This window comes from Hemitrygon akajei, chromosome 28 (genome assembly GCF_048418815.1).
Source record: "Hemitrygon akajei chromosome 28, sHemAka1.3, whole genome shotgun sequence".
Taxonomy (NCBI): Eukaryota; Metazoa; Chordata; class Chondrichthyes; order Myliobatiformes; family Dasyatidae; genus Hemitrygon; species Hemitrygon akajei.
In genome coordinates this window covers 3,058,617-3,083,509 of record NC_133151.1, presented here as the reverse complement: position 1 = coordinate 3,083,509, position 24,893 = coordinate 3,058,617, and the positions used below count along the sequence as shown (strand labels likewise).

The 24,893-nt window shown below is 48.1% G+C and overlaps 1 protein-coding gene across 4 annotated transcripts in view; it reads right to left on the bottom strand.

Moving 5' to 3' along the window:
- The window catches only part of LOC140717621 (spectrin beta chain, non-erythrocytic 1-like), a 448,197-nt gene that overhangs the window by 66,246 nt on the left and 357,058 nt on the right, over positions 1-24,893 (bottom strand). For all 4 annotated transcript variants that reach the window (XM_073031202.1, XM_073031201.1, XM_073031203.1 and 1 more), the window contains exons 17-20: positions 20,233-20,435; positions 16,123-16,213; positions 10,533-10,679; positions 5,428-5,691 (exon numbers count right to left, since the gene is read on the bottom strand). In XM_073031202.1, the coding sequence (XP_072887303.1) occupies positions 5,428-5,691; positions 10,533-10,679; positions 16,123-16,213; positions 20,233-20,435 (705 nt within the window). The remainder of the gene's footprint in view (positions 1-5,427; positions 5,692-10,532; positions 10,680-16,122; positions 16,214-20,232; positions 20,436-24,893) is intronic.

Here is a 24,893-nt window from a genome sequence, read left to right as displayed (position 1 = left end):
TAAGGCAGTCCCTACATTGGCTGGCAACTCCTGCGATGCTGCTTGTACCAAACTGTATCGGTCTCTGCCGTTCCTTTGGGTTCATCAGAAGCCTGGAGAGGGGGAACCAGCTACATGGGCAACAGCTTGCTGCAGGCTTGCGTATCTAGGCAGCTGGGATCCAGTATCCGTGGCCTACTCTGACCGACAGAGGCCTCAACTCAACATTAGAGAAAAACCTACTGAACTAGTGACGATCTCCTTAAACATGCTTTTAAAAAAGAATTACAATGATAGAACTATGAGGTGGTGACATATTTTGGTTCAACCCCAGCTTTAAGAATCTTGCCTTTAAAATGGCCGACTGTGCGTGGGAGGGGGAAGGGTGGCTTTAAGGTTCCAACTTTTTTTCTGTCATTCGTTCTTTGGGGGTTTTATCCTGCCTGTTTCGTGGATGTCTGTGAAGAGTAAGAATTTCAGGCTGTATACCGTATACATTCTCTGATACTAAATTGAACCATTGAATATTTTAGAATAACTGATTAAATTTTCCGTGATGTTTTCTCCTCTCTCCGCAGAGGCTGCTCCGGATTTCACGTCTGCAAGCTTTGCGGTGATTTGCCCCGCTGTGTGATGAACTGAGGCCGAGGGCCTGCTCTTGGCTTCATGTCAATGGACACAATTTTGTTCTGAATGCTGCTGCTTGCGTTTATCGTTTGCGCGATTTCTCTGCTTTGGGTGTTGGTCTTTTTTTAAAAATTGGAGTTCTTTCAGGTTTCTTGCCTTGTGGCTGCCTGTAAGCGGACGAATCTCCAAGTCGTATAATTCAGACATACTCTTGGTAATAAACGTACTTTGACTGAAATCCTGACACCGCCCGCCTCCGTGTGTGAACTTTGCCCCTTGCAAAGAACAGCATCTCCTCATTTCGATATTAAATTCCATTCTCAAGAGGTGGGGGAAAAAAACCTTTGTCTTGCTGTAATAAAACGCTTTTAGCATTGCCGGTTGGCACAACAATCCCTGTGCATGCCAACTCTGTAAGTCCAATAGCAAGTGAGTTTCCATGTGCAAACAGGTTTAATGTGCTTCAGACACAGCACATTCACCTTTCTCAGGGTTTGTCCCAGCAGGAGCGGTAATTTGGCACATCTCGGTCAATGCGCCGGTAAACACCTGTCTGCCAACCCACAAAGGACACCAGAAAAGACAAAAAGAGGTAACGTTGCAGCCGTAGAAAACACTGGCTGGACCAGACTTGGAGAACTGTGTTCAGTTCTAGCTGCCTGAGGCTTTTGCACAGTACTGTATTTGTCGACGTGGAGCAGACAGCAAATCTGCAAATAAGGCGGAAGCAAACGACTTTGGGAACAGCGAGTGGAGAGATGTGAGACAGGTGGCAGAGAAGGAATGCTGGGTGAGGGGGTGGGGGCGGTGGTGCAGGTGCAGACACACCCAGCCCTGAGATACCAGGCAAGGTAATTTGATTCCAAACAATTGATTTATTGATCATTACAGAATGTCTCTCTGGTGCTTCCCGCTCCCTACCCCTCTCCCCCCCACCCACAATTGCCCTCTCCCTGCCCTCTTCCCACTCTCAATCCACAACAGAGTCAGGTTCATCATTATTGGAAGGATTGGGAAGCTTTCGAGAGGGTGCAGAGGATATTTACTTGGAGATTTGTGAGGAAAGACTGACTTTTCTCTTTGGAGAGGAGGACGATGAACAGTGACTTCATGGAGATATACAAGATGATAAGGGGCGTAGGTCGAGTGGGCAGCCAGAGACTTTTTCCACCCCAGGGTGCAAATGGCAAATGCAAAGGGGTATAACTTATAAGGTGTTTGGAGGCAAGCATAGGGTGGGTGTCAGAGATAATGCTTTTAAACAGACAGAACTATGAGATTTATGACCTCCTACACGCAGGGCATCAGCTGAAACAACATAATGTGCCACCAAGGGTTCACTAGAATGATTCCGGGAATAAGAGAGTTAACATATGAGGAACGTTTGACCGCTCTTGGACTGTACTCCTTGGAGTTTAGAAGAATGAGGGGGGAACCTCATAGAAACATTTCGAATGTTGAAAGGCATGGACAGAGTGGATGTGGCAAAGTTGTTTCCCATGGTGGGGGAGTCTAGTACGAGAGGACATGACTTGAGGATTGCAGGGCACCCATTCAGAACAGAGATGCGAAAAAAATTTTTTAGCCAGAGGGTGGTGAATCTATGGAATTTGTTGCCACGGGTGGCAGTGGAGGCCAAGTCATTGGGTGTATTTAAGGCAGAGATTGATAGGTATCTGAGTAGTCAGGGCATCAAAGGTTATGGTGAGAAGGCGGGGGAATGGGACTAAGGGGGAGATTGGATCAGCTCATGATGAAATGGCCGACTTCTGCTCCTTTGTCTTATGGTCACATCCCCTTCCTTGTAGTAACGTGATTCTCTGTGTTGATAAATGTGACAAAGCCCACGTAACCCAGGAGATCACGTAAGCAGAGGCGGTCAGAGCTGAGTGAGTTCAGCCCGGGCAAAAGATGTTGGGGAGAATTAACAGAGGTTCAGAGTTTTAAAGGATGTTAACCATGTAAAGCAGAAACTGATTCTAATGGCAGGGTTGTCAACTGGGTGGATGCAGGGTTAAGGTGATTGACCACAATCCTTTTTCTGCCGGGGTGGCGGCCAGGTTAAAGGGTCAGCACAATGTTGAGGGCTAAAGGATCTGTACTGTTCTAAAGTTCTATATTGACATACAGTATACATTTAGAACAGGGGTTCCAACCTTTTTTGTGGCATGGACCAATATCGTTAAGCAAGGGGTCCATGGAGTCCTGGTGTAGAAGGATATAACTGTGATTGCCTGAGATTGTGAGAAATTACATTTTAAAAAGTTCTTACCGAGGGCATTGGTAAACGTGACGTTTGCTGATCATATTCATAGAAGATAGAAATCTACAGCACGTTACAGGCCCTTCAGCCCACAATGTTGTGCCAGCCATGTAACCTACTCTAGAGACTGGCTAGAATTTCCCTACCGCATAGCCCTCTATTTTTCTAAGCTCCATGTACCTATCTAAGAGTCTCTTAAACCCTGTTGTATCCTATTATATTCACGCTGGGGTGTTCTCAGGGATCATCTGCAAGAAAACTACTTGTTACTAGTAGTAACTAAATTACTACTATTGGTTCAGCCACAGCCTTTGCTGTGGACGGAAAAACCTGAGGAGTCGAGTCTCTCCCTTTTGAAAAGGGCAAGGACTAACCTCGTAGAGGATCTCTAAATTCTGACTTATGCTGTTGGAAACCACTGTCTTTGCAAAAATCTTACTTTTTGTAAGATTTGTACTTTTTAACTAACTCCCTTTTTCTCATACTCATGGGCAGAAAGCGGCACAGCAGTTAAACTAACGGTTTATCACCTTTCTCAGTTTTCATTGGCACATCACCCACGTGATGTAATTGTTTTAATTATGCAGCCTATTAACTAATTAATTCCTATCTATGGAATTTTCCTTATCTATAAAAGTGATAGCTCTTTCAGAAGCACCCCTCAGCATTAATTCCCCTCTTAGCATCATTTCTCAGCTCTTTAATTAAACTTGCTTAGTATTTGTATGTTTATTGGCGCTCTAAAATAAACAGAGATCTTGGAATTAAAGATTGCTCGCCACTTTTGATTCCTGGAAGAATCCTAAGGATCAGAAAATAAACAGAGATCCAACACTGCTCTTCAATAATTTTCCCATCACAGACGTTTAATTGACTGGCCTGCATTTACTTGGTCCACACTGTTTAAGAAAAAATACCACCTAGGTTATCCTCCATTCCTTCAACAGCACATTTATTTCCTTACCATAATAGGGAAAGGTACAGCCAATGCTATTTCCTCCCTTGTAAGGGCCTGGAAATCAAATTTTAGTTTGGGCAATTTAACCAGTGTAGGGCTCTCAGTACCATTAACTGTGGTGTTAACTGTTCAGGCTAACAAAATGGCTTCTCTGTATTGTTATAATGAAATGGCTTCTCTGTAATGTTGTTTAATGCTGTAATGGGTTTCTGTGTCTGGAATGTTTGGGTTATGACTGCAGATAAGGGGGGAACTAACCAATGGAGAGTTGTTGTGCTATCTTGTATGTGTGAGCTGAGCAGGAGTTTGCGGTCTCTTTCGGGAGGCGAGCGAAGAGGACGGACGTGTGAGGAGCGGACAGCGGTTCCAGGGCGGCGGATACTGGACGTCGGCGGTTCGGACGGTGGCCGAAGGCTCGGAAGGTCGTTGTGGATGGAACCGGAGGCGTGAACTCCAACGTATTAACATATTATGTGCACAGACTGATAAACTTACTGATTTGGCACCTTTAGGTTATCTGTTTCTACTAACCCATCACTGAGAAATAACTAAAGTTGCGATTATTTACTGGCCTTTGGTGTATTGTCTGGTATTTGTGTTGCGAGCGTGTACTGGGGGGGGGGGGCCATTACACTGTATTTACACAGAGTATCGCACTGTTAGTGGGGCGACGGCAGTTCACCCTAGGCGAACGGGGGTAAATTGGGGGCACAGATGCTACACCAGTTAAAGACTTACCTTGATTAGTCCTCTATCAATCTGTTTCTAATTTCCAGATCAGTTCAGTTTTATTTGTTACATATACAGTGCTGTGTAAAAGTCTTAGGCGCATATTTATAGGGAGCCGATGACTTTTGCACAGTACTGTATCTGTCAATGTGGAGCGGAGAGTGAGTTTGTAAATCTTTGACAGGAGGAAAAGGAAATGGCGAGGGTGGAATGCTGTGGGAGGGGTGTCGGAGGGGGAGGGTGGCGCGGGTGCAGGCACACCCAGCTCTGGCACACCAGGCATGGTCATTCGATTCCAAACAAGTGGTTTACTGATCATTACAGAATGTCTCTCTGGTGCTTCCCGCTCCCTCCCCTCTCCCTTCCCCTTTTCCCAACCGTGATTCCCCTCTCCCTGCCCCCTTCCCACTCTCAGTCCACAATAGAGACCCTCAGAATCAGGTTTATCATCACTCACATATGTTTTTTTCCTGCAGCAGCAGTACAGTGCAATGAATAAAATTTCTACAATACTGTGCAAAAGTCTTAAGACTTACAACTACATCGAAACATGCAGCCAAATGCGTCGTTTGCTTCAACAGCCAACGCGGTCTGAGCACGTGCTGGGGGCAGCCCGCAACTGCCACCGTGCTTTCGGTGCCAACACAGCGCGCCCACAACACGGGGAGAACGTACAAACTCCTTACAGACAGCGGGCAGGAAGTGAATCCCTCACGCTGGCGCGGTAAAAACGTTGCACTGAGCGCGACGCCGCCGGGCCGCCCGCCACAGCACCACGTGGCGCCCGCGCCACCGATTCCGCAAAAGCCCACGCTAATTATTCGAATCGCCCAGCTGCCGCGGACAGCCTGTCCCGAGTCGCAGGGCATACCTGCTGCTTTTTCAGGAGGATGCTGACGCTGGTCAAGTCCTTGCCGTGGTCGTCGGACTGCAGCTGCGCGTCCAGGTCGTTGAGCCACAGGTCCAGGTCCGCGCAGCTCTGCGTGAACAGCTCCGTGCGGTTGGCGTCGAACAGGCACTGAGCCTTCGTCTTGGTCGTGGACTCCAGCTCATCCCAGAGCCTGTGCAGGTCGCTGAGTTTCTCCTCCACGATGGGCTTGGTGTCCGGCTTCTCAGATATGAGCTGCTTCCCGTCCTGCAGAACAAAATTAGGTCAGCCTGTCCGTCACTGACTACTTAACAAACCTGCAAATCCATTAATACAACGGAGGGGTGCCAAACTCAAAAGAAATAGGAGCAGGAGTCGGCCATCCGGCCCATCCAGCCTGCTCCGCCATTCAATAAGATCATGGCTGATCTGTCTGTAAACTCAACTCCACCTACCTGCCTTTTCCCCATGACCCTTAATTCCCCTACTATGCAAAAATCTATCTTACTGTATCTTAAATATATTTAGTGAGGAAGCCTCAACTGCTTCCCTCGACAGAGAATTCCACAGATTCACCACTCTCTGGGAAAAACAGTTTCTTCTCATCTCCGTCCTAACTCTGCACCACTGAATCTTGAGGCTGTGTCTCCTAGTTCTAGTCTCTCCTACCAATGGAAACAAGTTTCCTACTTCTATCTTATCTATCTAACTCCCCGGCAAAGGGAACATATAACAGAGACGGGCAAGAGCTAGCCACAGTGAGATTTGGATGAGATAATCACAGCCAGGACATTGCAGTTGCCCTCAGCTGGGCTAGTTCCAGGGGCACAAGGACCCAAAGTCCGACGGGTTCCTCACTCCTGACCACCCGGCAATGCCCAAGCTGAATAAATGCTCAAGGGAGGGGTACCCACACAAATACAATTCTACCAATGCATGAATCAGGAGAAAAGTTGGCAAAATGATGCGAGTAGAGGGATAAACATTTGCCCCAGGATCCATTCTTTTGCCCACATCCTCTTGAGGAGTTGACCATCCTCCCCACAGTTCACTAAACCGTAGCCTCACCTGCTGAGTTATTCCAGCACTTTGTGTGTGTGTTGCCCTGGGCTTTCTTCGGGGTCGCTAAACTTCCGAGTTTGGGGTTGACTGCAGATTCGGAAATGGTAGCTTTTGCAGCCAAGTCCAAGCCATTAAAAGTAGTGGTCCTGGTACCGAACGTCAAGGGACAGTGCTGTATACTTCCTCAAACACAAGGAAGTCTGCAGCTGCTGGAAATCCAAAGCAACACACACAAAATGCTGTAGGAAGCCAGCAGGTCAGGCAGCATCGAGTTGACTTTTCTTTTGGGCCAAGTCCCTCCTTCAGGTCTCCTCTTATGACAAGATGAGGCCACCCTCAGGGTGGAGGAGCAACACTTCATAGTCCGTCTGGGTAGCTTCCAACCTGATGGCATGAATATCAATTACTTCTTCCCTCACCCCTTCCTCTATTCCCCATTCTGACCTTCTCACCTGCCTATCACCTCCCTTTGGGTCCCCTCCTCCTTCCCTTTCTCCTTTCTTCTCTCCCGTCAGATTCCTTCCTCTCCAGCCCTCGACCTTTCCCACCCTGATGGCTTCCCCTATCACCTTCCAGCTCGCCTCCTTCCCCTCTTTTCATTCTGGCACCCTCCCCCTTCCTTCTCAGTCCTGAGGAAGGGCCTCGGCCCGAGATGTCGACTGTCTATCCATTTCTGCAGACGCTGCCCGGCTTACTGAGCTCCTCCGGCACTTTGTGTGTGTGTGTGTGTTGCTTTGTGTACTTCCTTCCCGTTCAAGAAACAACTCTTCACTGCAATTATGTTTTTTACCTGACACTTGGTCAAGTTTCTGGTCATACGCTGTTGCTCTCCCTTGGACGCCAGTGGTTTTGAGATCTTGAAATACTGGCTGTGGGACATTTTAACGTCTCACCCGATGAGGTTTTTAGGGCCCTTCAGTTATCATCTGAAGAGCACCCGCTCCAACCGGGCCCCATTTATCCCACAAACTTCAATCTTGATGGGCAAACACATACATCACATTTCCTCATTAGAAACCATCAGCTTCTCACATCATCCCCCTCTCCTGCCTCACCTGTCATAAGACCACAAGATATCGGAGCAGAATTAGGCCATTCGGCCCATTGAGTCCACGCTGCCATTTCACAGCGGCTGATCCATTTTCCCTCTCAGCCCCAATCTCCTGCCTTCTCCTCGTATCCCTTCACACCCTGACCAATCAAGAATCTATCAACCTTTGCCTTAAATACACCCAGTAACCTGACCTTCACAGCTGTGTGTGGCAATGAATTCCACAGATTCACCACTCTCTGGCTGAACAAATTCTTCCTCATCTCCATTCTAAAAGGACGCCCCTCTATTCTGAGGCTGTGTCCTCTGGTCCTAGACTCCCCCACTATAGGAAACATCCTCTCCACATCCACTCTATCTATGCCCTCTGGTCCTAGACTCCCCCACTATAGGAAACATCCTCTCCACATCCACTCTATCTATGCCTTCTGGTCCTAGACTCCCCCACTATAGGAAACATCCTCTCCACATCCACTCTATCTGTGTCCTCTGGTCCCAGACTCCCCCACTATAGGAAACATCCTCTCCACATCCACTCTATCTATGCCCTCTGGTCCTAGACTCCCCCACTATAGGAAACCCTCTCACCATCCACTCTATCTGTGTCCTCTGGTCCTAGACTCCCCCACTATAGGAAACACCCTCTCCCCATCCACTCTATCTGTGTCCTCTGGTCCTAGACTCCCCCACTATAGGAAACATCCTTTCCACATCCACTCTATCTGTGTCCTCTGGTCCTAGACTCCCCCACTACAGGAAACATCCTCTCCACATCCACTCTCGAGGCCTTTCAACACTCGAGGTTTCAAATCGGTCACCCCTCACCTGGCCTCACCTACCTTGTACTCCTACCCCTCTGCCCTAGCTTCTTATTTTGAATTTGTCCCCCTTCTTTTCCAGTCCTGACGGAGCGTCTCGGCCCGAAACGTCGACTGTTTACTCTTTTCCATAGGTGCTGCCTGGCCTGCTGAGCTCCCCCAGCATTTAGTGAGTGTGGGGCTCTGGATTTCAGAATCAGAATCAGAATCCTTTATTATCCCCAAGTATGAGGACACATACAGGGAATTTGATGCCGGTTTCCCTGAGCTCTCTCTGTACCGAATTACATCTTCCAACATCTGAAGATGGGTTTCTGCCCGAAATGTCAACTGTTTGTTCCTTTCCATAGATGCTGCCTGACCTGCTGAGCTCCTCCAGCACTTAGTCACTCTCAAGTTAAATACCATTTCCCTTTAACAAATCCAGGTTGATTTTCTTTAATCAATCCTGGCGAATGTTAATTCGGTCCATGATTAATAGTTATAAATGTTTCCCCACCGCCTTGATTAAAATGACTGACTGCCGCAGATGAATTTATTGTTACACCCACCCAAATGCATATAATTTATAATTAACTATCCTCAGCTCAGTGGATTTTTCCTTTCTGTCGATATTTCCTTGCTTACACCTGGAAAAATTGCTGCAGCTTCTGTCCTCCCACTCTTTCTAAAGTCTGTTTGCTGAGCAAATAGCGGGTTTGGGGGATGATTGTCTCTGAGTCATACTCTCCAGCTAAACACAAACCTGTTGGCTGACAGGAGCGTAATTATTGTTTAACACAGAACACTCCTTGCTCCGTCTGCCGCAGAAGACGGGGCTTTCCCGGTGGCCACTCGTTCTAATAACGCTTTCCATTCCCAGGCCGCTCTCAGGTTGCAGGAGCAGCACCTCACGTTCCCCCTGGGTAGCCCCCAACTTGTGACAGGATGAACGTCAGCTTCTCTAACTCCCCCCCCCCCCCCCACCCCTTCACTCTTTTACCCTTCCCCACACTGGCTCTTACCTCCCTCTGGTGCCCCTCCTCCTCCCCTTTCTCCCACACTCCTCTCTCCTCTCCTATCAGATTCATTCTTCTCCAGCCCTATACCCCCTCCATCTGTACCCCTCCCGGGTTCTCACTTCATCCCCGTCTCTACCCTCCTTTCCCCTCATCTGGCTTCACCAGGAGCTTGTCCTCCTTCCCCTCCCTCCTCAACTTCTTACTCTGGCTTGTTCCCCCTTCCTCTCCAGTCCTGACGAAGGGTCTCGGCCCAAAACATCTGCTGGTTATCCCCCCTCCATGGATGCTGCTTGACCTGCTGAGCTCCTTCACCTTTTATTGCGTTTGCTGCTCTGTATTTCTGGCATCTGCAGAATCCCTTCTGTCGTTTTAACATAAAAACAGCAGAAATTGTTCACTCATACAGGGATGAGTTTACATCCTGGTTAAAGCATTTATGCACCGTGTGTCTTCAGACAGTACTAACCTCTCCAAATGGTTACCTCGACCGCTTTATTGATTTAGTGATACAGTGCAGAATAGGTCCTACTGGCCGTGCAGCCCAGCGACCACCTGCCCGATTTAACCCTAGCCTCATCCCAGGACAAATTACAATGATCAATTAACTTAGTAAGCAGTACGCCTTTGGATTGTGGGAGGAAACCCGTTGCATTCCACAGGGAGGACGTACAAACTCCTTACAGAGGACACTGGGATTGAACTCTGAACCCTGACAGGCCGAGCTGCAACAGCGTTGGGCTAAGCCGCGAAGCTCATCTTGTCCAGCCACTACCGAGCGTCTTGGGACAGCATTCACTCATCATGTGCTGTGTCGTATAACGTGGGCGATCACGGTCGCATGACCATGACTGTTCTTGGCAAATTTTTCCACAGAAGTGGTTTCTTCTGGGCAGTGTCTTTACAAGGTGGGTGACCCCCTCCAGCTATTATCGATATACTCTTCAGAGATTGTCTGCCCGGCGTCAGTGGTCGCGTAACCAGGACTTGTGATCTGCACCGGCTGCTCACACGACCGTCCACCACCTGCTCCCATGGCATCGTGAGACCCTGATCGGAGGGCTAGGCAGGTGCTACACCTTGCCCAAGGGCGACCCGCAGGCCAGCGGAGGAAAGGAGCACCCTACACCTCCTCTGGTATCTTGACCCTGCCACCCATTACCCCCTCTGAATGGTTACCTTGTCTATCTTGTCCAGCCAGTCCTTGTTGGAGGCCAGCTCGGCCATAAAGGCTTGGTGCTTCTGCCACTTGGTGTGGAGGTTCCGAGCCTCGTCGTAGGACATGTCCTGGGCAGTCAGCATCTTCTCATTGATCCAGAGTGTGAGCTGGGGGGGTAACAGAGTAAAGAGAAAGATGTAAAAACAGGGCAAGAGGACATTAAGCCTGCTCCGACATACAACTAATCATGAAGAGACCCACCTCCACCCCAGTTACCCGTCTGCGCCTTGTCTCTTAGAAGCCTTAGGTCCCACACCACCAGGTTCAGGAGCAGTTATACCCTACACCCTGATGAATAAACATTGACTGTTTATTCCTCTCCACACATGCTGCCTGACCTACAGAGACCTCCAACATTTCGTGTTCTGGATTTCCAGGGTCGTCAGAATCTCTCGTGCTCACCCTGCCACCATCAGGCTCCTGAACTGGTGAGGATAACTTCATTCATCGATACTCTGAGCTGATTCTACCACCGACAGACTCACTTTCAAATACTCTTTACAACCCACGTTCTCAGTAAATTTTTCGGGCACAGTTTGTCTTTTTTTTTTGCACATTTCACATTGCGCATAGCTTTTCATAAAATTCCATAGTATTTCTTCTTCCCGTAAACGCCTACAAGAAAGCTCAAGGTAAATTTATTATGAAAGGACAGATAAGTCACTATATACAACCCTGAGATTCGTTTTCTTGAGGGCAAGGACAGGATTTTCTGTTCAAAGGCTTTGGTGTTCTCATACATGGCTGCATCACTGGTGTGGGAACACCAATGTCTTTGGATGGAAAATCATACAGAAGATCGTGGATTCCGCCCAGTCCATCACGGGTAAAGCCCTCTCAACTACTGAGCACATCTGCATGAAACGCTGTCGTAGGAAAGCAGCATCCATCATCAGAGACCCCCACCACCCAGGCCGTGCTCTCTTCTCGCTGCTGCCATCAGGTAGAAGGTACAGGAGCCTCAAGACTCGCACCACCAGGTTCAGGAACAGCTACTACCCCTCAACCATCAGGTAGAAGGTACAGGAGCCTCAGGACTCGCACCACCAGGTTCAGGAACAGTTACTACCCCTCAACCATCAGGTAGAAGGTACAGGAGCCTCAGGACTCGCACCACCAGGTTCAGGAACAGTTACCACCCCTCAACCATCAGGCTCTTGAACAAAAGGGGATAACCACACTCACTTGCCCCATCCATTGAGACGTTCCCACAACCAATGATCTCACTTTAAGGACTCTTCATCTCATGTTCTCGTTATTTATTGCTAATTACTGATATTTGCATTTGCACTTTGATGTCTTCTGCACTCTGGTTGATCTTTCACCGACCCTGTTAGAGTTACTAATAGACAATAGACAATAGGTGCAGAAGTAGACCATTCGGCCCTTCGAGCCCGCACCGCCATTTTGAGATCATGGCTGATCAATTACTATCAATACCCGGTTCCTGCCTTGTCCCCATATCCCTTGATTCCCCTATCCATAAGATACCTATCTAGCTCCTTCTTGAAAGCATCCAGAGAATTGGCCTCCACTACCTTCCGAGGCAGTGCATTCCAGACCCACACAACTCTCTGGGAGAAGAAGTTTTTCCTTAACTCTGTCCTAAATGACCTACCCCTTATTCTCAAACCATGCCCTCTGGTACTGGACTCTCCCAGCATCTGGAACGTATTTCCTGCCTCTATCTTGTCCAATCCCTTAATAATCTTATATGTTTCAATCAGATCCCCTCTCAATCTCCTTAATTCCAGCGTGTACAAGCCCAGTCTCACTAACCTCTCTGCGTAAGACAGTCCAGACATCCCAGGAATTAACCTCGTGAATCTACGCTGCACTTCCTCTACAGCCAGGATGTCCTTCCTTAACCCCGGAGACCAAAACTGTACACAATACTCCAGGTGTGGTCTCACCAGGGCTCTGTACAAATGCAAGAAGATTTCCTTGCTCTTGTACTCAATTCCCTTTGTAATAAAGGCCAACATTCCATTAGCCTTCTTCATCTATAGATCTGCTGAGTATGCCCGCAGGAAAATGAATCTCAGGGTTGTATGTGGTGACTCAGATACTAAGATTCATCTTGACCTTTGAATTACATGATGCTTGCGGTAATACAAATGCACTTTGAAAATAAATTTCCCTTGAACTTTTATGCAGCAAAAATAGGGTCACGGCTGAAGAATCCACAACACAAGCCCTGGGACGTGTTCTGACTGCTGACCCTGCCATGTGTTCACACCAGTGTAGAGAAATTCCCGAATTTGTGGATCAGATTAAGATTTATTCAGCAGATGTATATCAGATAAATGTGAAACGTGTTGTCTGAATTAACAGCCAACACGCCCGAGGACGTGCTGGGGGCAGCCCGCGAGTGTCGTCATGTTTTCTGCTGCCAACATATCATACCCACGATGCTTGGTAAAACAACAGAGAACAGAACAGACGGCAAAACGTGGCCCTTTCCTCTCTCCCACCCGCACACACACACACACACGGAAAGCCCTCCAACTCCGGGACGCGTCTCGGACCGCCAGGCTTCAGCCGTCGGGCCTTGAGTTCTGGATTTCCAACCCACCCCTCTCGGTGTCGACTCCCAGACCAGCCGACTGGCACCACGGCTCGAACGTCAGGCACGCCAACTGACTGGCCCTTGTGCCCCCCCGGACGAACGCTGAACTGGGACAGCCAAACAACCATGGATGTCCTTCGCTCCCACATCCACATTGAGCCTGGAGCAGAGTCCCTGGACTCTAGATGTTTCTTGCGCACCCCCCCCCCCTTCCCCAACATTACTGGCTTTTCGAGTGCGAGCCGGAGGCCTCAATGCCGGCTATCCTTCATCACCCATCCATGTCGCTGCAGTTCTTCCGGTAAGATGGCAGCCTCTCGAGTCCAAACAAAGGTACAGTTGTTCTTCCTTTGCATTTCCGTGCGATCGCAAGACAATACCGAGAGTATCGAGTGCTGCTGGTCCGTCCCACTGGTGAGCTGCCTGATGATGGTGGAGCTGGACTTGTTGCCGGCGGCTACAGCCTCCCAAGCACCAGCAAACGGTGCAAAGGGATTTGCCTTGAACATCTTTATTGTGATTGCGTGGCTCTGTTGGGCCTCGCTAACGTAGAACACGGCAAGTCCGGTCCGCTCCTTCAGCGGCTAGGGTGACAGCTGGAGAGCCGCGTGCACAGAGCGGGCCCTTGCGCCGCGGGCTTGCCTGCTGCAGCCGAATAGGGAAGGAGATGGCGGAGCCGGTGCAGGAGAGAGCTGGAGTCCGCGTTGGGTTGAGAGCTGGCCCTCCCGTCAGCGCTGCTCTCCTGTGTTCACTCGGTGGGAGACGAATTAGAGTGCGTTCGTCTACGGCAGCACCAGTGCGCGATCAGGACTGCTGCACCGTTAGAGAAAAAAAATACCTTTTTTTGTGAGTGTATGTTTTTGGCTATCATAACTATATGTGCTCTATGTGACTATCGGGGTACTGTGCTTTGCATCTTGTCCCCAGAACGCCGTTTCTTTTGGCTGTGTTCAATGCATGGCTAAATGACAATTAAACTTGTGTAGTGTGGATCGGGGCCTGACCGCTAACTCTGTCCATAAGCCCTAATAGGACCTCTGACCTCACTGTCCCTGAACCCTAACCTGACCCCGTCTCCCTTCTCTCTGTCCCCAAAACCATCCCTCCGAACTTAAAATGACCACAGAGCCTGGGGCCACGATCATGATAGAGCTCGCTCCACCTCGCACGAGATCCTTCTCCTGTTAACGAGCGGCCAGCACTACAGCCGCAACCGTCGACGGGAAGTTTCACGGGGCAAGACTTCGTGCTTAGTCGCTGAGCGGTTTAGGTTTGCTTGCCAGTAACCGCTGCAGAGGGGTTACCAAGGACGGCTGATCGACGCAAAACTCAGAAGCTGGGTGAACCGTGAGGGAGATGGTTTCGCTGCTACGGGACAGTATTACGTCTCTTTACCAACCTCTCGCTCGGCGCTGCCGGAGGAAGGTCCCTGGGTTCGAATGGTCTCTTTCTCGCCACCTCGCTCGGCGCTTCCAGAGGAAGATGTCTGCGTTCGAACGGTCTCTCCGTTTCTCTCCCCATCTCGCTCGATGCTGCCGGAGTCCTGGGTCTTGGGCAAGGTTTAATCGACGCGGTGTGCGGATTGGACTCTGTAGTTCTCGTTCTGATATGTTTCTGGCCTCTGGTTGCGACCTTGAATCGGGACCGACCGGCTCTGCGGCGTGAAGTAAACGAACGCCACAAAGCAAGACCGAACTGAAATGAACATGCCCGGTACCAGTCGGATGATTTGTGTGGCTTGGTGTCTTATATTCTGCGTTTTTCGCTCTTTTTTTTGCCGTTTGCACGATTGGTTCTTCCTTCTTGTGCGTTGTTTCTCTTTGAACGGGCTACACGGTTTTTATATTCTTTGTTTCGAGGCTGTCTGCGGGGAAGACGAATCTCAGGGATGTATCCTGCATACGTACTTCGATGATAAATGCACTTTTGGATCCTTTTGAGTCTCGTCCCTTGGATTGAATTTGCACTTCAGCCAACATACACGCATCTGAGGCCATCTTCCTAAACACGGGGCACCTCCACCTCAATGTGGTAGCAGCAGATGTACACCTGATTTATAATTCAGGAGTACGCCCAATGGTTCATGTGGTTTAGGTTAATGCTTAGGAGGCAATTCCCATCGGCAGCCACAAGGGGGTGCTGCAGATTTAAAGCTGAACGTTTCAGCCATACAGGTTTTGTACGAACAGCAATGGTCAAGCAGTAGATACAGCTAGTGGATTGGAGTTTCTGGGTACGTGTTTCAGGATGAATAAACCAGTGACGTTCTCCTCGGATCTCTGACCACAGCATCAGGCTCCTGAACCACAGGCGATTCCACAGGTGCCGGAAATCCACAGCATTTACGGAAATTAATGGATAGCTGGCACTCGGACCACGGACCTTCCTCAGGACTTGGTCCGAAAGGCTGACCGACTATTCATTTCCATGGACTCTGCCTGACCTGCTGAGCTCCATCAGCATTCTGTGTGTGAGGTGCCCAAACCAGCAAGGACAACTTCACTCAACTCAACTCTGAACTGATTCTAACACCTACATATCTCATTTTCAAGATCTCTACAACTCAGGCTCTCAGTATTACTTATGTACTTTTTAAAAAATGTGCACAACTTGACTTCTTTTGCATACTGTTTTGTCAGACTTTATTTCTTCATAAAATTCTTTACTTTGCTGTAAATCCCTGCAGAGGAATGAACCACAGCCTACGCTTTTTTCTCTCTTTGACTTTTCTTTGACTTTGGAGAAAATGTGATTTAGGAACCCCTGCAAGTACCTCGTCGAAAAATTTTGAAATTCAACTCCCTTTTAAAAGAGGTCTTATACACTGAAGAGAATGATTTGCACTATTTTTAGTGCAGATTAAAACGATTAAGCCCGCTGTTGTTTCTCTAAAGGACGCTAAAACGCATTCCGAATAAGGAGAGTGTACACGTCAAGTTATCCGGGCAGCATAACCCAGGGCAAAGGCAAACCGAAGTTACCTCCTGGCAATCCTGAAGGAATTTCTGCAGCTCCAGGTTATCTTTGAGCTTGTCAGCAAGGTCATTGGCAGTTTGGCGATTCCTCCGATGTCTGGAATTATAAGACAAATTTAAGTTTCAATCAGGGATGGCACCAGCAAGGAGGAGCAATGCAGAGTACAGAGACAGTCATGATTATTGGGCAACTCTAGTCAAAGTGTTCCTATAAAATTAACTGTACCATAAAAGAGCCATATCTCTCCAATCCCCGTAATTTATTTACTTTAACACCAGTAAAAGACAAATAAAGATACTGCAATATTCAGAGAACAATGAAAAGGGAATGCGACGAGCTTTTATCGGTTGAGGGCGAAAAACAAAAAGAAGCCAAGAAACGGAAGTAATCCGCGGCCACTAACTTGCATGAAACCACTCTCCCCCATTTTACTGTCCCACCTCATGCCGGCCCCTCCCGCCATCTCAGTCCGCGCCCTCATCCAGGGGTCCCTACCCGGGAATGCTTGTTGAACGGTAGGGGTCCATTACTTAAGAAAGGTCAGGAACCCCCCCCCTCCCCGTATAGTTTGGAAATTGCAGATGTCCTCCCAGCACCCATCTGAGAATTTTAAGTTTTAATAGTCATAAAGAAGCACAGCACAGAAATAGGACATTCGGCCCATCTGGTCAGTGCCGGACCCTTTAAACTGCTTACTCCCATCGAGCTCCATATCCCTAACATCCATGTTGCTGCCCAAACTTCTCTTAAATGTTGAAACCGAGCTCGCTGAAGCCACTTGTGCTGGCAGCTCGTTCCAAACTCTCACCGCCCTCTGAGCGAAGCTGTTCCCCTTAAACTTTTCACCTTTCACCCTTAACCCGTGACCTCTGGTTGCAGTCCCACCCAAGCTCGGCGGAGAAAGCCTGCTTGCATTTACCCCTACCTATACCCCTCACAATTTTGTATACGGCGATCCACTGTGGTGTAATGGCGAGCGGATTGCTTTTACAGGGCGGGGTTTCATTCCCGCTGCCGTCTGTAAGGACTCTGCACATTCTCCCTGGGACGGCACGGGTCTTCTCCAGCTGCCCTGGTTTCCTCCCACGTTCCAAAGATGCACGGCTAGGGTTAATGGGCAGTGGGCACTGGAAGCGTGGTGGCACAATCCTCACTGATTTGAGGAAAGCCAAAGCGTTTCACCGCACGTTTCGATGTACACATAGTACGCTTTCAATGAGCTGGGGGGGGGGGGAGACCGACTGTACATATTTTGCATCGATGTATCTTTACTGATATTCTGTATGGGCTTGCTGTTCAATACGTGCGAGGACTGGTGTGTGCTTTGTCTGACTGTTGGTACTATGTCTTGTACCCTGACCCTGGTGTAACGCTGTCTCATCTGGCCGTATTCATGAGTATTTACCTATGGGTGAATGACAATTAAACTTGAACTGAACAAAGCGAATCCTTAACTCAAATCTTTTTCATCTAAATTCCAGTGGGCGTGAACCAACCAACTAAATTTCTCTCCAAACCAGACAAGTGCTGCCCTACATCCAAGGAAATGATCTGGATCGGAACGAAGGAATTAAGTTTGAGGATGATACTGACATTTGTACAGCACACAGTGAAAAACGTCATCTAAGATTACAACAGATAGAAGTTTAGCTTAGACAAATGGGCAGTGATGCATTTTAGGAAGTTTTAATACCGGTTTTATGGCTGTCATACACCTGAGTTGCGCTCTTGTACTGCCGGACATTGCTTGTACTGGCTGGTTACTTGATTTTATTTATTGTTCATTTATTTTATTTGTTGTTTTATAGCATTGAGTACGAGAGTTGCTAACTCATTTTTGCTGTATTGGTGCATGACAAATTGTACTTTGCAATAAAGAGTTTCATTTCATTTCTCATTGAGGCAGTGCAGGACAACAGAATCAGGTTTAATATCACCGGCATATGTCGTGAAATTTGTCATCTTTGCAGCAGCAGTACAATGCAATATATAATAAAAAATGTGAATTACTTCAAGTGTATATATAGTTAAATTAAAGAAGTAGTGATGTAGTGTTCATGGGTTCAACGTCCACTCAGAAATCGGACGGCAGAGGGGAGGAAGCTGTTCTTGAATTGCTGAGTGTGTGTCTTCAGGCTCCTGTACCTCCTCCCTGATGGCAGAGGGGAAGAAGCTGTTCCTGAATCGTTGAGTGTGTGCCTTCAGGCTCCTGTACCTCCTACCTGATGGCAGAGGGGAAGAAGCTGTTCCTGAATCATTGAGTGTGTGTCTTCAGGCTCCTGTACCTCCTCCCTGATGGCAGAGGGGAAGAAGCTGTTCCTGAATCGTTGAGTGTGTGCCTTCAGGCTCCTGTACCTCCTACCTGATGGCAGAGGGGAAGAAGCTGTTCCTGAATCATTGAGTGTGTGTCTTCAGGCTCCTGTACCTCCTCCCTGATGGCAGAGGGGAAGAAGCTGTTCCTGAATCATTGAGAGTGTGCCTTCAGGCTCCTGTACCTCCTCCCTGATGGCAGAGGGGAAGAAGCTGTTCCTGAATCGTTGAGTGTGTGTCTTCAGGCTCCTGTACCTTTTTTTGTGACGATAGCAATGAGAACAGGCGTGGCTTGGGAGATGAGGATCCCTAACGATGGACTACATCGCTCCTTGATGCTACGAAGGTTACTCCGCAACTTACTTCGATGCTCTGCGTTAGCAACCCCTCCTCTCCCTCACCCCCCATACCAGACGGCGACACAGCCAGTCAGAACGCTCTCCACTGTACATCTTTAGCAGTTTGAGAGTGCCTTTGGTGACAGGCCAAATTTCCTCAAACTCCTAATGAAATGTAGTCGTCGTCAGGCCTTCTTAGTAGCTGCATCGACACGTTGGGCACTGCTGTACGGCTCTAAAAGTCGGGCCTACAATCCTTCTGCATGTCAATCCATCTGCTGGATCAGCTTGTAAACTTCTCAAAGCTAGTAGGATATGCATTTTACTTCCAATAAGACCAAGGAAACCAAAATCTTCCAGGAAAAAATACATACATACTTTGGAAATGAAAGTATTTAGAATAATTAATCATTTTTCATGTTACAGCAGCCATTTTGAGTAACGGAAAATCATATTTTTCACAAAACTTTTGTCACCTTATGGTGAAAAATGAGAATTTTCCACTGATTTCCGGCAGTGGGTGGTATAACTGTAATATTATCCATAGTTTGCGAATGAATGAGACCCAGTCTTGAACGATATAGATATACATCTTGGATACTTCAAGGTGGCGGCGCGACGCAGCCACTCCGGGATGAATATCTGTTATCTGTCAGTAGGATGCCGTGTACAATCCTGATTTGATGGAGACGGACGTGAGAAGCACGGAGGAACATCTGGTGAAACTTCGGACATGCCTGTCTCGCTGCCGCTGCTACTGTGCGATCGGAGAAATCTCCCGGAGGAAGGCCCCGAATCCTCGGCTTTGCCTGTCGCTCGGCGGCCGGGGCCGGGGTCGAAGCGCTCGGCAGAGACGGTGCTCGGTGTCGGAGGGCTGGTCGGAGGCTCGAAGTTTTCGGACGGACTCGGAGTTGGCTGTCGTCGGGGCTCCCAGAGGCTGTATCGGCAAGCTGCGGCCCTGGAGGTTCATGGCAGGAAGAGCTTTTCTTCCTTCTACCGTCTGCGTGAGATGATGGGCTGTCGGGCCTTTGAGACTTTCTTTTTAAACCGTGCATAGACTGCTCTTTATCAGATTACAGTATTGCTTTGCACTGTTGAAACTACATGTTATAATTATGTGGTCCTTGTCAGTTAGTCTTTTATCAATTATGGTTTTGTCTGCACTGTTGAAACTATATGTTAACTATAACTATATGTGGTCTTGTAGCTTTAGTTTTGTCTGATGGGTTTTTTGAGGAACGCGCTAAGACGGTAGCGTGATATCGATACGCAGCAGCCTCTCTGGACTCTGGATTGGGAATTACCAAACGTTATGTGGTTTTTCTTGTGTGGCCTGTTTTGTGCTTTTTCGTGATATCATTCCGGAGAATGTTGTCTCATTCTTTAACTGCATTGTATTTGTGGTTTATAAATGACAATAAACTGAATCTGAATCTGAATCTGATATAGATGCAAAACCTAACCAACCTTTCGTCTATTGAGTCCACTTTCTCCTGGATCTTGTCAGCGTGGACATTCCCCTCGCTTATCAGCTTTTTACCAGAGTCCACCACGCTGTTGATCCTCTCCTCGTTGGCATCCATGGTGGTCATGATGTCTTCGTGTTTCTTAATGGCAGCCTCGGCCATTTCCAAGGTGCCAGGCATCTCGGTGTGTGACAGCATGTACGCCTAAAGTTAAAAAAACAAAGCAAGAAAGTAAGAGAGATCCGATATGAAGTGCAATTTGTGGCGTACTTCTAACATCAGAACAGTAATATATGAGAGTGGATACCATAGTGGTTCCTCCCCATCTAGGAACACTTCCAGGAAGGTCGGTGATAGTGACAGAGTTGGGGACGTAGCCTCAAGATTCGGGGGAGTAGATTTAGGACGGAGATGAGGAGGAACTGCTTTTCCCAGAGAGTGGTGAATCTGTGGAATTCTCTGCCCAATGAAGCAGTGGAGGCTGCCTCAGTAAATATATTTAAGACGAGGTTGGATAGATTTTTGCACAGTAGGGGAATTGAGGGTTATGGGGAAAAGGCAGGTAGGTGGAGATGAGTCTATGGCCAGATCAGCCATGATCTTATTGAATGGCGGAGCAGGCTCGACGGGCCGGATGGCCGACTCCTGCTCCTATTTCCGATGTTCTTATTCAGAAATCGGAACTCTAGGATCCTCAGACTTTCGTGCTGTGAGGACCGCTTCAGGCTGAAGCTGGCTGAAAACTGATTACCGGGACTCCACCTGCTGGCCTGACGCCCCTTGGGTCAAAATTCCAACACAGCCCAAAGCCCGCGAACAGCACAGGCCTCGAACGCAGAAGCAGAACCCGAGGGCTGAGGATTCTTTTGGCCTGAGCCGGATTACCCAGCCTTCCTCGGGCCACTGTTGGCAAAGTTCAAACCGCCACCTGCCCTCCAAGCTATCTCATAGTCACTTTCCACTCAGCCGGGCTCCTTTGTCGCTGGCAGCTCCCTCCCCACCGCCCCCGCCAAAATTCTCAATCCCCTTCTCAATTGGGGTAAGGGGGGGGTCTTTATTCTTTATTCCACCCCGTTGATGCTGCCTGATTTGCTGAGTTCCTCCAGCATTTTCTGTGTGTTGCAGAACCTCCTGTTTTATCATCGTCTGCCTTCAATAAATACCCTTTGTCTATGTTGAATTTTATTTATTCCATTACAATGCTGCAATCCTATTGCCAGTGCTCATTCCAAACAGATACAGTTAATAGTGATGCCTCTACGGCTAATAATAATTTACTTCAGCATCATTACTGAGAAATGGAGCTGTCTCCCCCCGCCCCCACCCCCACACAAAAAAAAAACTTCCTGAAAACCTTTCGCACTAAAATTCCTAGGAGTCACCTTTTCAGAGGGCCTGTCCTGGACCCAGCAAGTAAACGTAATTGCAACGAAAGCACTACTTCCTTAGGAGTCAGCGGAGATTCAGCATGAAATCTAAACTCGTGACAAACTTCTATAGAATGTATTGACTGGTGGCATCACGGCCTGGTATGGGAACGTCAGTGTTTTTGAATGGAAAATCCAACAAAAGGTAGTGAATAAAAACACAAAATGCTGGCAGAACTCAGCAGGCCAGACAGCATCTATGGGAGGAGGTAGTGACGACATTTCGGGCCGAAACCCTTCATCAGGAGTGAAGTAACATGGGATGGTCGAGGGGGGATAAGAAGTGGGGGGAGGGATGAAGTAGAGAGCTGGGAAGTGATAGGCTGAAGGGAAACGGGCTGGGGGAAGGTGGAGAATTATGGGAAATAAAAGAGAAAGAAAGGTAGGGCTGGGGGGAGATTATAGTGAGGGGGGGAAAATGAGAGAGAAAGAGAACCAGACTAAAATAAAAGGTAGTGGATTTGGCCCAGTCCATCACGGGTAAAGCCCTCCCCACCATTGAGCACATCTGCATGAAACACTGTCGCAGGAAAGCAGCATCCATCACAAAGACCTCTACCACCCAGGCCGTGCTCTCTTCTCACTGCTGCCATCAGGGAGAAGGTACAGGAGCCTCAGGACTCAGACCACCAGGTTCAGGAACAGTTACTACCCCTCAACCATCAGGTAGAAGGTACAGGAGCCTCAGGACTCACACCACCAGGTTCAGGAACAGTTACTACCCCTCAACCATCAGGTAGAAGGTACAGGAGCCTCAGGACTCACACCACCAGGTTCAGGAACAGTTACTACCCCTCAACCATCAGGTAGAAGGTACAGGAGCCTCAGGACTCACACCACCAGGTTCAGGAACAGTTACTACCCCTCAACCATCAGGTAGAAGGTACAGGAGCCTCAGGACTCACACCACCAGGTTCAGGAACAGTTATCACCCCTCAACCATCAGGCTCCTGAACAAAAGGGGATAACTACACTCACTTGCCCATCCACTGAGATGTTCCCTCAACCAATGATCTCACTTCGAGGACTCTTTATCTTATGTTCTCGTTATTTACTGCTATTTATTTATATTTGCATTTGCACAGTTTGTTGCCTTCTGCACTCTGGCTGATCTTTCACTGATCCTGTTTACAGTTACTATTCTATAGATTTGCTGAGGATGCCCGCAGGAAAATGAGTCTCAGGGTGGTATGTGGTGACACATACTCCATGTACTCAGAAAATAAAATGTACTTTGAACTTTGAAAACATAACCCTTCACTGTCGTTGGAGACTACGTTTAAAAAAATACATTTTATAAGATATTAGATGAACTAATGTAAAACTGAAGTTGTAGTTTTATCATGAATTGTACTTTTTTGACAAACTCATGTATTTTCCCCTGTACGTGGTGGTTCATCTCTACTTACTGTTACATAACTGGGATGACACGGTAGCGTAGTGGTCAGCAAAACGCTTTACAGTACCAGTGACCTGGGTTCAATTCCAGCTACAGCCTGTGAGGAGTTTGTACGCTCTCCCCTGTGACCGCGTGGGTTTCCTCCGGGTGCTCCGGTTTCCTCCCACAGTCCAAAGACCTACTGGTTGGTAGTTTAAACTGCCCCGTGATTAGATTAGGATTATACTGGGGGAAATCCAGGCAGCTCGGCTCCAAAGGTCTATTACACACTGTAAGTCAATGAATAAATAACGGTTTATCACCTTTCTCATTGCCTGAGAATTAGACTATCACCACCTTGATGTAATTGTGCAACCAGTGATTGGTTTATTTTTATCTGAGGAAGCTTCTCTGATCTCAACTATAGAGGTGATGGATTTTTCCAGAGGTGCCATCTTTTCTTTTTATCTTCGGCCTCTCTGCTTTTCATTGAATCTCTGCTTTGCTCCACAGATCTTCCCTTGGTTTGCTCGGTATTTAAATTTGCTTAAAACTTTAAAATAAATGATCGTTAAGAATTAACGACCACCATTCTCAACCCCTGGGACAACCCGAAGGATCAGGGAAGTATCAGAGATCCAACACTGACCTCACCCCCTCTTTTGGAAAACTACTACTTTATCTGCTTTCGTGCGTTTTTCAGTCCACTTTGTAAAAGAGTAAGTCAGGAATGCAATGGACGAAACCCCGCACTCATATCGACACAGAATTCAAATTCGGGCTGTCACGGCGAGCATAGTGGGCTTTTACGAACTGCTCCTCAGAAACACTTGGGAATTGGGCGAGCTGTCCCACAGGCAAGTCAACCACCAGCCAGGTACAACCGCAGACCCCACCGGAGGGGGCAGTACAGTGAGACGCAGCCAGAGCAGAGTTCTCAAAATCGGCCCCGGACCCCATGAAGTCTCCTGGACAATGATATCTCCTCCCCACTCTGCCAGGAAACAAACTTTAAGAGAAATATTGAAGTCACCGACTCAATGTCAAGTCCTCAAAGCATTGGCATAGAAAACCTACAACATAGAAACATTGAAAACCTACAGCACAATACAGGCCCTTCGGCCCACAAAGCTGTGCCAAATATGTCCTTACCTTAGAAATTACCTAGGATTACCTATAGCCCTCTATTTTACTAAGCTCCATGTACCTATCCAAAAGTCTCTTAAAAGACCCTATTGTATCCGCCTCCACCACCGTTGCTGGCAGCCCATTCCACGCACTCACCACTCTCTGAGTAAAAAATTTACCCCTGACATCTCCTCTGTACCTACTCCCTAGCACCTTAAACCTGTGTCCTCTTGTGGCAGCCATTTCAGCCCTGGGAAAAAGCCTCTGACTATCCACACAATCAATGCTTCTCATCATCTTATACACCTCTATCAGGTCACCTCTCATCCTCCGTCGCTCCAAGGAGAAAAGGCCGAGTTCACTCAACCTATTCTCATAAGGCATGCTCCCCAATCCAGGCAACATCCTTGTAAATCTCCTCTGCACCCTTTCTATGGCTTCCACATCCTTCCTGTAGTGAGGCGACCAGAACTGAGCACAGTACTCCAAGTAAAAAGAGTAAGACATGAGCACAAAGGCATACCGACTATCCCCAGTTAGACCACGACTTTCCAAAAGCTCATAAATCCTATTCCTATGGCTCCTCTCCAGTAACTTTCCTACCTCTGATGTGAGACTCACTGGTCTATCGTTTCCAAGATTATCCCTGTTTCCTTTCACGAATACTGGAACATTAGCTTCTCAAGAGTCCTCCAGGGCATCTCCTGTGGCTCTGTGAAGTGCCTTGGC